Source organism: Bos mutus, chromosome 7 (genome assembly GCF_027580195.1).
Source record: "Bos mutus isolate GX-2022 chromosome 7, NWIPB_WYAK_1.1, whole genome shotgun sequence".
Classification (NCBI taxonomy): domain Eukaryota; kingdom Metazoa; phylum Chordata; class Mammalia; order Artiodactyla; family Bovidae; genus Bos; species Bos mutus.
Window position 1 is genome coordinate 52,302,780 of NC_091623.1, and position 15,577 is coordinate 52,318,356.

General features: G+C 45.8%; 1 protein-coding gene across 1 annotated transcript in view; it reads left to right on the forward strand.

Annotated features, from left to right (window-relative positions):
- The window catches only part of CACNA1A (calcium voltage-gated channel subunit alpha1 A), a 253,453-nt gene that overhangs the window by 122,354 nt on the left and 115,522 nt on the right, over positions 1-15,577 (forward strand). The window contains 1 exon segment of the mRNA XM_070373554.1: positions 2,804-2,997. Within this exon segment, the coding sequence (XP_070229655.1) occupies positions 2,804-2,997 (194 nt within the window).

Here is a 15,577-nt window from a genome sequence, read left to right on the forward strand (position 1 = left end):
CCCAGGTAACCGAACCCTCTCCCCAGACCTCCCAGAGGGCAGGAAAACCCAGTAAGGAAGGTTTATTCAAGATGCTCTTTTTTTTTTTTTTTTCCTTTTTTCTTGCTCCTCCCATCTCCTTCTCTCCTGGGCTTGTGAAGTTTGCTCAATATGGGATGTCCTAATTATTTCTTTCCCCAATGAAGAAGGTGTTAATTGAGACAGAGCTATTTCTGCTCCTGGCCTCGACACCTGGGCGGAAATGCTGGAGGGAGAGATGCAGGGCAGGGCCCCTTGGAAACATCAGCCGAGAGCAGAGAAACCAGGACTCCTGGATCCTGGGTTTTTTGTTTTTGTTGGTTCTCTCTCTATCTCTCTCTCCAGCCAAGGGGACAGAGGACTGGCTTGAGTCTAAATCAGGGTTGTAAGGGGACAGACGTGGGTGGGGCAACTGGAGGGTAGGAGGCCTTGATTTAGGGAAGATGACTGAAAAGCTCACAATTAAAAATATAAGAACGTGTGAGTAAGAGACAGATATATACAGACACCCAGGCAGCAGGTTAATTTTAAAATATATTTATAACCAAATTCCTCAGACTCTCTGGATGGTTGCTTTTCTAGAAGCAGCCCCCAGAGTGTTTCGTGATGAGGGGGCTGGCAGGTCATAATCAGGAACACCGCTGGGCATAGCTGCTGAAGGTGGTCAGATTTCTCCTGCAGACAGGTTCTCCTTATAATCAGGAACCAATTTCCTGTGTGCCCAGCACTGTGCTAACACCCAGAGAAAGGAAAGGTGGGAGAGCTTCCTGTTTTCCAAGAGCTTCCAAAATAGTTTGAGGAAACAAGATTCCTCATCTGGAACTAGTCTGTAGCAGTGCAGGTTAATGCCTGCTTTTATCTCCTCACCAAATGTGAACATTTGGAAGCTATTGTAGCCCTGAGGTGGGGAGGAGGGGCAGGAAGGGACCAGTAGACTGGCCTAATCCAAGAGAGGGGAGGGTGTTGGTGGATGGGAATTGAGCCAGACTTGGACAGAAGGTGAAAATGGAGAAGGTTTGGGACAGAGGCAACCTTCCCAACAAACCGTGGTTCTCATTCATGATAGGAGCCCATGGAATTTTCCCTTGTGCCCCGAGTCTTATGTTTAAAAGATTTTGCCTTCCAATCTGTATTCATGAAATCAGCCCCTGTACCAAGGGGAAAAGTATTTCCCACAACTTAAACTAGCGATTGGGATGTCAATCCTTCTTGAGTTGTAGGCATCCCTTCTGATATGGCAAATGTCATTTTGCATGGCCTAGAGTTTCTATTTAACAGGAGTCTCAAAGGCCAGTAAGATTCATGCACTCTGTGTTGGCTTATTTCTCCCTGTTTCTTGCTAAGTGGAGGTTAAGAATGGTCTGTAAACCCTGTATGTGGCATGTGCATTGAGATATATTTTTGTTTCATGGGGAGTTTACACACTCAGCTGTTTGATTTCTTATCGGACAATATCACTCTCTAAAAATCTTCAAAAGTCTCACTCGCTGAATAGGATCCTGTCATATCTGTGGCTCTGGTCCAATGGGATGCTCTGTACACACCCAGGATGTTCTGTACTCCCCTGAGTCCGTGTTCTCGTGAAGGCATCTCCTCCCCCTCCCCTTCAACACCTTAGAATTCAGACTCAACCTTGATCACTCAGTCTGAGTTTGCCAGGAAGCTGCCTTTGGTTTCCAGCAAAAGGGGTGCCCACTGACATGTGTCTCTTTCCTTGTGACATTTTCACAATCTGCCTCTTGCTGTCTGGGGAGAAAGCTTAGCTCCTGTGCCTAAGGTGGAGCACTGCGTGTACTGGCCTCCCTCGCCCCCAGAACGGCTCCCTGAGCCCAGTACATCTCAAGAAAAAAAAAAAATCAGTCAGGCTATAGAAGAATAATACAACACAGTTGACGAATTTGTGCTAATGGAAGTCTGGAAAACACTGCCCCCAACCACTTCAATTTGATATTTGGCAAAACTAATACAATTATGTAAAGTTTAAAAATAAAATAAAATTGGAAGAATAAAAAAAAACAAAAAAATAAATTCCACAAAATGCACACAGCAGATTTACCAAAGTTGACTGTTGTAGGGACCTTAAAGTCTATCTCAACAGATTTCAAAGGACAGAATGATACAAAACATATCTTCTGACCACAGTGCAATTAGGCTAGAAATTGGTAACAAATAGATAACACTAAAAGTGTTTGGAAATTAAGAGACATGCTTCTTATTTGTTGATGAAATGCTAAGATGTCTGAGATTTGCTTTTAAAATATTTTAGTGTGGGGAGGGGATGTGGATGAAACAAAATTAGCCCTGAGTTGATAAATGTTGAAATTGGTGATGGGTACATGGGAATTCATTACATTACTCTATTTTTGTATATATCTGACAAATTTTTGATGCTTCTTGGTTATCCACAAATCAGAGAATAAATAATAATGGAAACTGCTGAATATTTTACTTGAACAATAATGATAATAATGCATGACAGAATTTGTGAGGTGCAGTTAAAGCTGCACTTAAAGGGCAATTTATAGCCTTAAATAACATTAATCTATCTCAAAAGTCTAGGAAAAGAACAAAAAAGGGAACACAACTTAGAGAAGAAATTAATGAAATAGAAAACAGTGAATAGATCAACCAAGCCAAGCATTGGACTTTTTAGAAAAAGCCTGATAAGTCCATCCTAAGAGCCATTTTCCTGCAGATTCAACAGCATTGAATGTTCACTGGCCTGTTTCCCAGAGCTGGTTTTGCTGGCCCTTTCCCCTGACTTTGCTCCTCTTCCGTTTCCTAGATGACATTCAGGGTGAGTCTCCAGCACCGTGTGGGACAGAGGAACCTGCCCGCACCTGCCCCAATGGGACCAAATGTCAGCCCTACTGGGAAGGACCCAACAATGGGATCACTCAGTTCGACAACATCCTGTTTGCAGTGCTGACTGTTTTCCAGTGCATCACCATGGAAGGGTGGACTGACCTCCTCTACAACGTAAGTGATGGGGGTGGTGGAGAGCCAGGCCCAGCCAACTCCTGAGGCTGGAGTGGAGGGACCCTGAACCAGGGAGGCAGCCAAAGGACAGCTCAATATGGCCCCAGGAGAGCCAGCCTAAGGTTCCGTCCTTTGATGATATGGGCATCTTGTCCTCAGAACTCTTAATAGGAAAGGACCTTTGGGAGGTGAGAATCTAGAGGGCACACAGATGCTGAATAATTTTTAATTGCACAAGTTTTTAAGTATAATTTTAGATTTTTGAACATGTAAAGGTGGCGTGAAGTTAAAAACCAACGTAGAGGAAAGACAGAGATGTGTCTTGGACACCTGTCCAAAGGGATTCTGTGCTGGAGCTCTTGCTAACTCTCCTCCAGCTGTGCCCCTCCCTATGGTGCTGATGGGAACTGGTGCCACCACCCCTCCACTTGCTAGATCATATTTTGGGTCATCTGAGATCCTAGCATTCCCTGCCCAAGCTTAGATTCCATGAACTTGGATTCTTCCATGAGTCTATTCTCTGACTACCTTACCCTTGTATCCCCTGAGGTCTAAGAATGTCCTTGGGGTAGCTGTTGGCACAAATGCGGCTGGAATGTGGACATGCAGATTGGCACGTCCAGGCATGTGTGTGGAGCCCTCCCTCCCCTGCCCCCAGGTGGAGGCCATGGTCAAGGGGCAGGGAAGCCTGTCCCCACCCCTTAACCCAGTGCAGTCATCCAGACTCTCAATTCTAGACTGACCTTCCCAGTGCTTATGAAGGTATGTTTGTGCAGAAGCATAGAGCATGTTTTATTTAGTAGTTTTTAAATATTCACACATATTATGTGGGCCTCAGTTGGTTCTCTTGTCCTCAGTCTTGAAAATGTTAAGGACAGGTCTGAAAGGATGTGCACGCCTCCCTGCCTCCCATTCTACCCTGTTCCCTGTCCCCCATCCCTGGACAGTTACGTACATCACACACTGCACAACCGCATCTTGGGAGTGTCATTCATATTATAGACCACATAGATTTCTACCATTATGTCCATATGTCCATTAGACAAATCTAAAGGATGTGGGGAAAAGCCATGGTGGCCTAGTTTGCCTAAAGACCTGGCCTGAGCATAGCATCTCTAGGAACAGACAGCAACTTGGAGATCGTCAGGAGCTTTCTTGGGTCAGGTTGTGTCACGGGGTTGGACATCCAGAAAGAGGTTCAGAGGAAGACAATGGGAATGTGCTCAGTGGTGGGTAAGGAAATGTGAGCAGGACAACAAATTTCCAGAGGGTTCTATAGTCGGAAGAGCCACTGTCTGAGGAGATACTTACCCTGGAAGCTTCGAGCTGAACCACCTTGAGAGACGCAAGCTCAGGGGAAACAGTTGAAAGAACAGAGTTAGGCATCAGGCTGCCTGGGTTCCCTTCCCGACCCCACCACTTCCACGCTGTGCAACCTTGGGCAAGTCGCTTGCACTCTCTGTGTCTCCGTTTCCACATGTACAAAATGAAAAGCACAATCCTACCTACAGGGCACAAGGACTCAGTAAAAGTGAATATATGTGAAGCATTTAGAACCATGGCTATAGGTAAGCTCTCTATAAGCCAAATTTTCCACCCCAACAGGCGCTCCTTTTTAGAAATATATGAATTTTTCATTGTGAAAACTCTGGCAGCAACTGAGGAAGTGAGGTGAGCCATTGGGTCCCACTTTGTTACCCGCTCTCACCCCACTGGTAACTGCCGCAGAGTAGCCATCTAGAACTTGCCATGCAGTTATATCCTACCTTCATGCTTTGGTAGAAACCCGAGCAGGAATTTGAGCCTGATGTGAGCCAAGAGCAGTAATAAAGTACCACACTGAGTGGCTTAAAACAACAGACATTTATTACCTTACAGTATGGAGGCCAGAAGGTGTTAGCAGGGCCAGGCACCCTCCAAAGGCTCTCAGGGAGAATTCTTCCTCGCCTCTCCCATCTTCCGGTGGCTGCCAACAATCCTTGGCATTCTTTGGCTTATTGATTCTCTGTCCTCCTCTTGAATATCCCATCTGCACAGGGCCATCTTCTTATAAGGACACTTATCGTGTTGGACTAGGGCCCACCCTACTCCAGTATAATGTCATCTTAACTAATTACATCTGTAATGACCCTATTCTTCTTTAAAAAAAATTTTTTTTCTTATGTGATTTTTTGGCTGGCTGCACTGGGTCTTCACCGCCGTGAGCAGGCTTTTCCTAGTTGCAGCACAGGGGCTTCTCATTGCAGTGGCTTCTCTAGTTCTGGAGCACAGGCTCTAGGGCATGAGGGCTTCAGTAATTGTGGCGCGTGGGCTAGTTGCCCCATGGCATATGGAATCTTTCAGGACCAGGGATCAAGCCTGTGTTCCCTGCATTGGAAGGTGGATTCTTAACCACTGGACCACCAGGGAAGTTCAACCTTATTTCTAAATAAGGTCACATCCTGAGGTCGTAGAGGTTAGATTTTCAACTTATCTTGGCTGGGGGGTGGGGGGGTGGGGCAGTGGTGAGGGGGAATTGCATAATTCAGTTCATAGATCTCCCAAATAAACTACTTGCACTTGAACCCTTGTCTGCTGCTGCTGCTAAGTCGCTTCAGTCATGTCCAACTCTGTGCAACCCCATAGATGGCAGCCCACCAGGCTTCCCCCGTCCCTGGGATTCTCCAGGCAAGAACACTGGAGTGGGTTGCGATTTCCTTCTCCAATGCAGGAAAGTGAAAAGTGAAAGTGAAGTCGCTTAGTTGTGTCCAACCCTCAGCGACCCCATGGACTGCAGCCCACCAGGCCCCTCCATCCATGGGATTTTCCAGGCAAGAGTACTGGAGTGGGGTGCCATTGCCTTCTCCAGAACCCTTGTCTGGGACTTCCTAAATTAAGACAGTCCACCTCCCATGGGAGGAAGGCTTAAGAAGAAAGGGATATATGTATACTTATAGTTGATTCATGTTGTCATACAAGCAGAAACTAACAAACATTGTAAAGCAATTTTACTCCAATTGAAAGTAAATTTATAAACAAAAAAAAGAAAAGACAACTCCTCAACCCAAAATACAACCACTAGGATCACTCATTGCTAAGGGCAGAAGCTAAGGTGGGATCTTTGAGTTTCTGCTTAGTGAAGACAGAGCTGTTGCTTTTCCAGACTCATCTGAGCCCTGCCCATGTGCTCTGCCATCTGCCAGGCCTGCCCTAGGACACGCCTAGCTCCATCCGGCCACAGGCAGGAGCAGTGTCTGGACTCTTTGTCCTTTATCTTGTGCTGGAGCCAAGCCCGTGGGCATGGCCTTACCAGCCATTGTCAGGTGACATCCATGGGAGAGTCCGGAAGCACCTGCTTCAAGCATTTTAGAATCCACAGGCATGGAGGCCAAACATCTCTTTTCTTTTCTCAACATTGAAATCCATTTGTTTATTCCATAATTACTTATCTTTAATTATTATTTTTAAAATGTAACTAATTAATTTATTTTCAGCCAACTTGGGTCTTTGTTGCTGCACGCACCTTTTCTCTAGTTGTGGTGCCTGGGTTTCTTATTGCGGTGGCTTCTCTCATTGCAGAGCATAGGCTCTAGGGCATGCAGGCTCAGTAGCTGTGGCTCACAGGCTTAGCTGTTCATGGCATGTGGACTCTTCCTGGACCAGGGATTGAACTCATGTCCTCTGCATTGGCAGGGGGATTCTCAACCACAGAGCACTAGAGAAATCCGATAATTACTTACTGAATGTCCAGTGTGTGCCAGGGAAATGATCAGGTGATCAGGGATAGCACAATGAAGAAGAGAGACAAAAATCTCCACCCTTGTTGGGGAGACAGATGTGACCAATAAACGTTGGTAAATAATAAACTACTCAGAATGTGGAAGATAGACCTTAAGCAAGTGTATAATGTGGGACATAGTGACTTGACCTGTTGTCCCATGAGGACCACAGCAGCATGAGAGGACAAGCGATGGGGTGCAGGGGCCAGTTTAGGTCAGGCAATCAGGGAGGGCTTCTCAGAGGAGGGGACGTTTCCACAGAGAAGAGAGTCAGGCAGATGTTTTAGAGAAGAGCGTTCTTGGCTGAGGGAACAGCAGCTCACCTCATGGTATGTTGGGGCCCCGTCCAGGTTTTTCTATTTTTCAGTTTATCTCTTTTCTTTCCCACTTGATTTCCCAGTTAAAGTGCTTTTAGAAAAAGCCTAATCTTAAGTAATCAGAAACACTGTCGAAGATTTATATCAGGATGTGCACCCCAGCATTATCTGTAAAACAGAACAAAACTGGAAGCAACTGGTAAAATACCGTATGGTCCCTCCATATGATGGAGTATCATGTCGTCATTAAAAATCATCTGTTTGGAGAATATTTAAGGATTCAGGGAAATGCTCACCATATATAATGACAAGTAAGGGGAACTGATTCTTTTAAAAAGAACCAAGGTGTGCATGCTGTGCTAAGTCACTTCAGTTGTGTCCAACTCTTTGTGACCCAATGGACTGTAACCCACCAGGCTTCTCTGTCCATGGGATTCTCCAGGCAAGAATACTGGAATAGGTTGCCATGCCCTCCTTCAGGGGATCTTCCTGACCCAGGGATCGAACCAGTGTCTCTTAGGTCTCCTGTGCTGACAGATGGGCTCAGGCTAACATTGCAAAATACCATAGACAGGGCAGCTTACACAACAAAAGTGTGCTTTCTCATAGTTCTGGAAACTAGAAGTCCGAGATCAGGGTGCCAGCATGGTCCAGTTCTGGCGAGGGCTCTCTTCCTGCTTGCGGATGGCTGCCTTCTCACTGTGCCCTCTCATGGTGAGGGGGGAGAGAGAGAACAAGCTCTCTGGGATCTCTTTTTACAAGGACACTAATCCCATCATAGGGGTCCCACTCTCCTGACCTCCTATAACCCTAGTCACCTCCCAAAGACACCATCTAAAAACTGCCATTACATCAGGGATTCAACTTATGAATTGTGACATAGTTCAGTCCATAGACCCTTATAATCTCAAGTGTATAATCTTGAAAATATAAGGGAAAAAAAGACTGAATCCACTGTACCAAGATGGCATCTAGGTAGTGGGACTTGGGAATCTTTTTCTTGATACTTCTCTATATTGACAAATTTGTCTACAATGAGCACAACTGACTTTTTAAAACTTTTTTATTTTATATTGGAGTATAGCCAATTAACAGTGTTGTAATAGTTTCAGGTTGACAGAAGGGGCTCAGCCATACATATATGTGTATCTTTTCTCCCCCAAACTCCCCTCCTATCCAGGCTGCTACATAACATTGAGCAGAGTTCCATGTGCTATACAGTAGATCCTTGTTAGTTATCCATTTTAAATATAGCAGTGTGAACATGATTGATTTTTATCCTCTTTTTTATTGAAGGATAGTTGATTTACAGTATTGCATTAGTTTCAGATGTTCAGCATAGTGATTCCATTATTTTTTGCAGATTGTATTCTATTTTAGGCTATTATAAGATATTGAATATAATTCCCTATTCTATACCATAAATCCTTGTTGCTTATCAATTGTGTGTATAATAGTTTCACAATTTACTTTTATAATCAGGGAATATATTTAAATTTGTCTTGCTAAGTGTTTAGGAGGGAAGAGAGATGTTTTGGTTACTTATAGACCAGGAGATGGGAAGAAAGGGCAAGAGAGAGCATTTTCTGGGTGCCCACTGTATTCTGGGTGTTTTTATTTACATTACCTGTTCAGAGAGAGTACACACAAAAATAAATAAATGACTTCTTGATTCACATAACAGTAATAAGTAGTCATCTTATTACTTTATTATTAAATTAACAGAATAAGTAAAGAAGGGACAAATCTTTACAGAAGAATTTCATCCCTTTCTCCAGGGGATCTTCCCAATCCTGGAATCAAACCCAGGTCTCCTGCATTGCAGGCAGATTCTTTACTTGGGAAAGTGAAGGGTTAACTTTTTCAATGTAAATTCAGACTCCCTAGTTTCTGTTCTCAGACCCCAAAGGATTCCCACCCCAGTTGAGACTGAGAGAATCTCACAGAGACTTCTTTGGTTACAGTGGCTAGGAAAACCCTCCAGGGAGGTGATAGTTTAGCAAGTAACTCAAGTTCTTGCAGTCTGTGTCTGGCTCAGCCCCCACCACAAGTTACCAAGTCCAAAATGTCAAGAGTGTTGATGTTGAGAAGCCCTGCTCTAGAGGACCAGGGATCCTTGGAGATGGGCCACTGGGGCATCCCTGAGCATGGTAGACCTATCTCCATTAGGATTTTGTGGTAGGGTAGGAAGACGATCAGCCCTGGGATTTCTTTGGAAGGAATGATGCTGAAGCTGAAACTCCAGTACTTTGGCCACCTCATGCCAAGAGTTGACTCATTGGAAAAGACTCTGATGCTGGGAGGGATTGGGGGCAGGAGGAGAAGGGGACGACAAAGGATGAGATGGCTGGATGGCATCACTGACTCGATGGACGTGAGTCTGAGTGAACTCCGGGAGTTGGTGATGGACAGGGAGGCCTAGCGTGCTGCGATTCGTGGGGTCGCAAAGAGTCGGACACGATTGAGTGACTGATCTGATGTGCCTATCCAAGCCCAAAGACTGCAAAGGCAGGTATATGTTGAAATTCTGTGCCAGAAGTGTAGTCCAAGTCATTTTTAACTGCTAGAGAATGAACCTCAGTCAACATAGCCAGCTCCCTTGTCCCGAAGCCTCTGAAGGACCCACATGGCTCCAGTGCCCACTGGACAAGCCTCATTGCTGGACCTTCCTGGGGACCAATCTGGATCTGAGCAACATACTGGAATAATAGTGAATTATCAGCCATTTCATCTATGCCACATTATTCTAGGTGTTTCTCTGTGCACCACCTGTGACTCCTGTGGTAGAGTCTTAAATATCCCCATTTTACAGATGAGGAAACTGAGGCCCAGAGCCACACATATGGAGTTAAGGTTGGAATCCAGCTCTGACTCAGCACTGGCTGCCTTGGAATCTGCCATTTGCCGCCTCCTACAGCAAACAGGCTGGAGGACTGGCTCTCTGAGCTCAAGGGGGTGGGCCGGGGGAAGCCCAGGAGGGCTGCACTGGGGCCGTTTGCTAGAGCATTGTGTGCTGCTTGAGCGACAGGCAGTCTCATTTCACAGGGACCCCCTCACCATATGTGCCTGCATGACTCAAAAAAAAAAAAAGAACAGAAATCACCCCACCCTACGCAGAGGACATCCCCAACATGTTCCTCATCATCTGGGCCAAAGTAGAGTGGGAGTGCGGTGTGGGTGATGGGACCTGCCCTCTTTTGGTTGCTACCCGGGCAGGAAGCTAAAAGACTGGGGTCCTGGCAGACCCAGTACATCTAAAGTTAACATTTTGCCATTTGCTGAGAGCCTACAGCATCCATCCCTACATCTTCCTTTTATCATCAACTGATCCATAAAACAGCCTCATGGAACTTCGCTGGTGTCCAGTAGGGAAGACTCCGTGCTGCCAATGCAAGATGCCTGGGTTTGATCCCTGGTCAGGGAACTAGATCCCACCTGCTGCATCTAAGACCAAGTGTAGTCAAATAAACAAATGAATATTTTTAAAAAGTCATGCGGGGAGATATTTTTAGGTCCATCTTCCAGATGAGGAAACTGAGGCCCACAGTGATGCAAGGACCTGTCAAGATCCCCTAGTCAGAGTGGTGTAATCAGGATTCAAACCCAGCGCTGGGCATTAACTACTACACTCCCCTGGTGGTGGTGTTTAGTCAGTAAGTCATGTCTGACTCTGTTGAACTCCATGGACTCTAGCCCGCCAGGCTCCTCTGTCCATGGGATTCCCCAAGCAAAAATATTAGAGTGGGTTGCCATTGCCTTCTCCAGGGGATCTTCCTGACCCAGGGATCAAACCCTCATCTCCTGCATTGCAGGCATATTCTTTACCACTGAGCCACTCCCTCCATCTCTCTAAAAACTCCCTTTCTCTTTTTCTTTTTCCCTCTCTGTCTGTGTCTCTCTTCACTCTTGGTCTCTGTCTCTTTCTACATCTTTCTCTCTCGCCCTTTCCTTTGTTCACTTATTTCTCTCTCTCCGTCCCACTTCTCTGTACTTTTCTTTGTGGCTCTTACTCTCTGTTACTCTCTCAGTGTCAATTAGGAAAGCCACAAAGCTGTGCTTAGTCGACAGTTAAAATGCCAGTCACGAATGGTAGAAACTAATCCTTGACCTCAGCCCTTGTTAATTCATAGATATTCATCTTGGCCAATATCAAAGCATCAGATCTCGGCAAGGGGGGCGGAGGGGGCACTTTGGATTACACATTCACACAACAAACACTCATTGGATGTGTACTGCATACAGGCAATTTTCTGTGCAGCAAGAGGAAGAGACAAAAATCCCTTTCTGGAGGGGAGTTGACATTTTGGGGGGAGAAGCAAGCTGTCAACAAGATAATTAAGAAATGTTTATATATATGGCAGAATCTTTAATATTTTAGGCTTTGTGGGTCATGCAGTCTCTGTCACAACTACTCATTCTGCTTTCGTAGCACAAAAGCAGCCACAGAGAAGATACATAATGAATGGGCATGACTGTGTGCCAAAAAACCTTTAATTTACAAAAACAGGTGACTAGCCCTTGGGCAGCGGTTTGCCGACTCCGAGACAAATAAAGCAGTAGAAGTGTTGTGGACCCTCAAGGTGAGAGGTTGAAGCTCTTCCAATAAGACCTGAAAGAAGTGAGGAGGGTCCATACAGGGATGTGAGGAAAGAGAGACCCAGGTGGACAAGACAGCCAGTGCAAAGGCCCTGAGGTAGCAGTGTTTCTGGCATTTGTGAAGAGCAGCGAGGTGGCCCATGTGGCTGGAAGTGAAGGAGTGGGGAGCAAGGGAGCTGAAGAGGCCAGAAAAGTTGATGGGAGACCTCAGAGACAGAAAGGCCACATAATTTACCACCCAAACAAAGACCGTTTTGAGGGTGAATGGAGGAAAGGAGGGCTCAAAAAATAATTAGCAGGCATTGCATGATTTAATAACAGGCATAAACTGGGGTTTCACTGGTGGCCCAAGGCAGTAAAGAATCTGCCCGCAATGCAGGAGACCGGGGTTTGATCCTTGGGTCGGGAAGATCCCCTGGAGAACGGAACGGCTACCCATTCCGATACTCTTGCCTGAAGAATCCCATGGACAGAGGAGCCCAGTAGACTACAGTCCATGGGGTCACTCAGTCAGACACGACTGAGAAGCTAACACTTTTTCATAAACTGGGACAGAAATAGAACCTCCCTCATGGCACCTTGGGGCTCTGGGTCTTTCATGGTCAAATCCACTCCATTCTTTTGTCCCACATCTTTGTCCATTTCTCTGTTGATGGACATTTAGGGTTGATTTCCATTTGTCTCATAATTAGTGACCGACTCATTGTGATCCCATGGACTGCAGCCCACCAGGCTCCTCTGTCCATGGAATTCTCCAGGCAGGAATACTGGAGTGGGTAACCGTTTCCTTCTCCCATTGATCTTCTCGACCCAGGAATCAAACCCGGGTCTCCTCCACTGCAGTCATATTCTTTACTGTCTGATCCACCAGCATCTTTTCATGTGAAGTGTGGCTTCTTTATTCTTTATTGGCATATAGTTGCTTTACAATGTTGTGTTCATTTCTACTATATAGCAAAGTGCATCAGCTATACGTATACATATACTCCCTCTATTTTGGATGTTCTTCCCCTTTAGGTCACCACAGAGCACTGAGCAGAGTTCCCTGAGCTCAGAACATATACAACAGGTTCTCATTAGTTGTCCATTTTATGCATAGTAGTGTATATATGGGCTTGACAGGTGGCTCAGTGGGTAAAGAATCCTCCTGCCAGTGCAGGAGACACAAGGGACGTGGTTTCAACCCCTGAGTCAGGAAGATCCCCTGGAGTAGGAAATGGCGCCCCACTCTAGTATTCTTGCCTAGAAAATCCCATGGACAGAGAAGCCTGGCAGACTACAGTCCATGAGGTGGCAAAGAGTCGGATATGACTGAGCACAGCAATACAGCAGAGTGTGTATATGTCAACCCAAGTCTCCCAATCCATCACACCCTCTTTTCCCCTTGGTAACCATACATTTGTTGTCTAAACCACCCCATTCTTATCCTTTATGCTGGGGAGTTGGGTGTTCTTTTGGGCTGAGAGTTGTTTGGTTGTTTTGAGGGGGCTTATTTTTGCATCTTCTACACTTTTTCTGAATGAACCATGCCCAAAATATTAGAAGAAAATAAGCCATAAACCAGAAGGCACTTAAGGATTTTACTGGGACTCAGCCATTAATTTGTTTGATGAGTATTTATCGAGTGCTTGCGAAGCACCAGGCGCCTCGCTAGGTACCAACAGTGCTGAGATGAATCAGTATTTTCCCTCTTCTTTAAGACTCTCTTGGGCCAATTTTTCTAAACAGAAAATACTATGTAAGTGCAGTGAATGAGTGAGATAGAGAAAAAATCAGTCGGATGCAAGCCAGGATGATGGGTCTAGTCACAGCCATGCCATCCACACTGTGTGTGAGCCAGGCAAATCATAGCACCTTCCACAGCCTCGGTTTCCCCCATCCACTGGGTGTGGAGACTGTGGGAATCGAGGGGTGTTTTGTCAGCTCAAACAAGCTCTACTAGAGTGAGAGAGGTTGTCCCACCTGCCTCTCCAATGCCAGAAGAGCTACACTACCTCTGAGACTCTGGGTAGAATTCTTTTTTGCCTCTTCCAAACTTCTTGTGGTGACCATCAACCCTTAGCCTTCTTTGACTCACAGCTGCATCCCTCCAGCCTCTGCCTCCATCGTTACATGGCTATGTGTCCCTGTCTTCACCTGCTGTTTTCCTTTTCTTTTCTGAATATTATTTTTATTTTATTTCTTTATTTTTGTCTGCACTGGGCCTTCCTTGCTGTGCATGGACTTTCTGTAGTTGGATGTGTGGGCTTCTCACAGCAGTGGCTTCTCTTGTGAAGCATGGGCTCCAGGTGCACGGGCTTCAGTACTTGCAGTGCATGGGTTTAGTTCCCTTGTGGCATGGGGAATCTTCCCAGACCAGGGATCAAACCTGTGTCCCCTGCATTGGCAGATGGATTCTTAACCACTGGACCACCAAGGAAATCCCTGTTTTCCTCTTCTTAAGAGGACACCAGTCCTATTGGACTAGGGCCCACGACCATGACTTCATCTTAACTTGATAGCAGCTGTAGAGACCCTGTTTCCAAGTAGGGTCCCATTGACAGGTCCTGGGGGTTAGGATTTCAACATACCTTTTGACAGGATACAATGTAGCCCACAACAGGGATCTCGGACATGAGACCTGACCTCCATTTGCCTCAGTTTCCTCACCCAGGAAAATGGGAAGGATCACACACCACATTTTGTGAGAGGATCAAATGGGCTCCGGTAGGCTGAGGCCCTGGCATCGTGAGTGTCTTTTATGCCAGGCAGCATCACGGGGCCAGGTGCTTTAAGGGCATCAGGGAGCTGGGGTGTAGGCAGATCCCAGGATGGAGGGGCTGGCTTGGGACCAAGGGACCTCAGCCACTTCTCCCCCATTCAGGCCTGCCCTCCTCCGCCCACCCCCTCCACTCTGTCTCCACGCCAAATCTGCCTCCTGAGACAGCCCAGACTTTTTTCATCTGTTGGCCAGTGCAGGCTTTCCCTTCTAGGCTATATTTAGCCCCAAGAAATGGGAACAAAATGCCTCAGCCGCTGCAGCACTGGAGGGGGAACAAAGCCAGTTCTGCCTTCTGTCCAGTCCTTTCTGCTGACCCTTTTCTTTCTTCCAGAACCTTCCAGAAGCAAAGCATTAGAACTCTGTTAGAACGCAAGTGTGAGCTGGGACTGGCACATTCATTGTCCCCAGAACCTGTCTGTGTCCATGATGATAAAAGTTGGCTTTTTTGGTTTGTTTTCTTTCTTAATTATTGTGACGAAATAAGTATAACCTAAAATTTACCATCTAATCCGTTTAGGTGGCCACTTCATTGGCATTAAGTGCATTCATGTTGATATAAATTGTCACCACTGTCCATCTCCAGAACTTTCTCACCTTGCAGAACTGAAACTCTGTCCTCGTTAAACACTAACCCTCTGTCCCCCTCCCCCAGACCCTGCCCACCGTTCTACTTTCTGACTCTGAATTTGACAAATGTGGGAACTTCATATGAGTACAATCATATAGTTTTTATCCTTTCATGTCTGGCTTACTTCACTTAGTATAGTGTCCTCAGGATTCATCCACACTGCAGCATGTGTCAGAATCTCCTTGCTTTTTTAAGGTAAAATTGACTTTGTTTGAAAAAAAAACTTTGGGGGAGGTTCAAGTGAAATCAATATACAGAACACTTCACAAATCATAAGCAAGGAGCTTGATAAATTTTTACAAACTGGACTCGTGGGTATAACCAGCACCCAGAATCAGGAAACAGAGCGTTCTCAGCCTCGAGAGCTTCTCCTCTTGCTCTCTCCTCAGTCACTACTCTCTCCAAAGGATACTCCATCTAGACCTCAGATATCATCAGCTTGTTTGCCTGTTTTTGTATTTTACATGAATGGAATCTTACATATTGGGCTGGCCAAAAAGTTCTATTGGGTTTTCTGTAA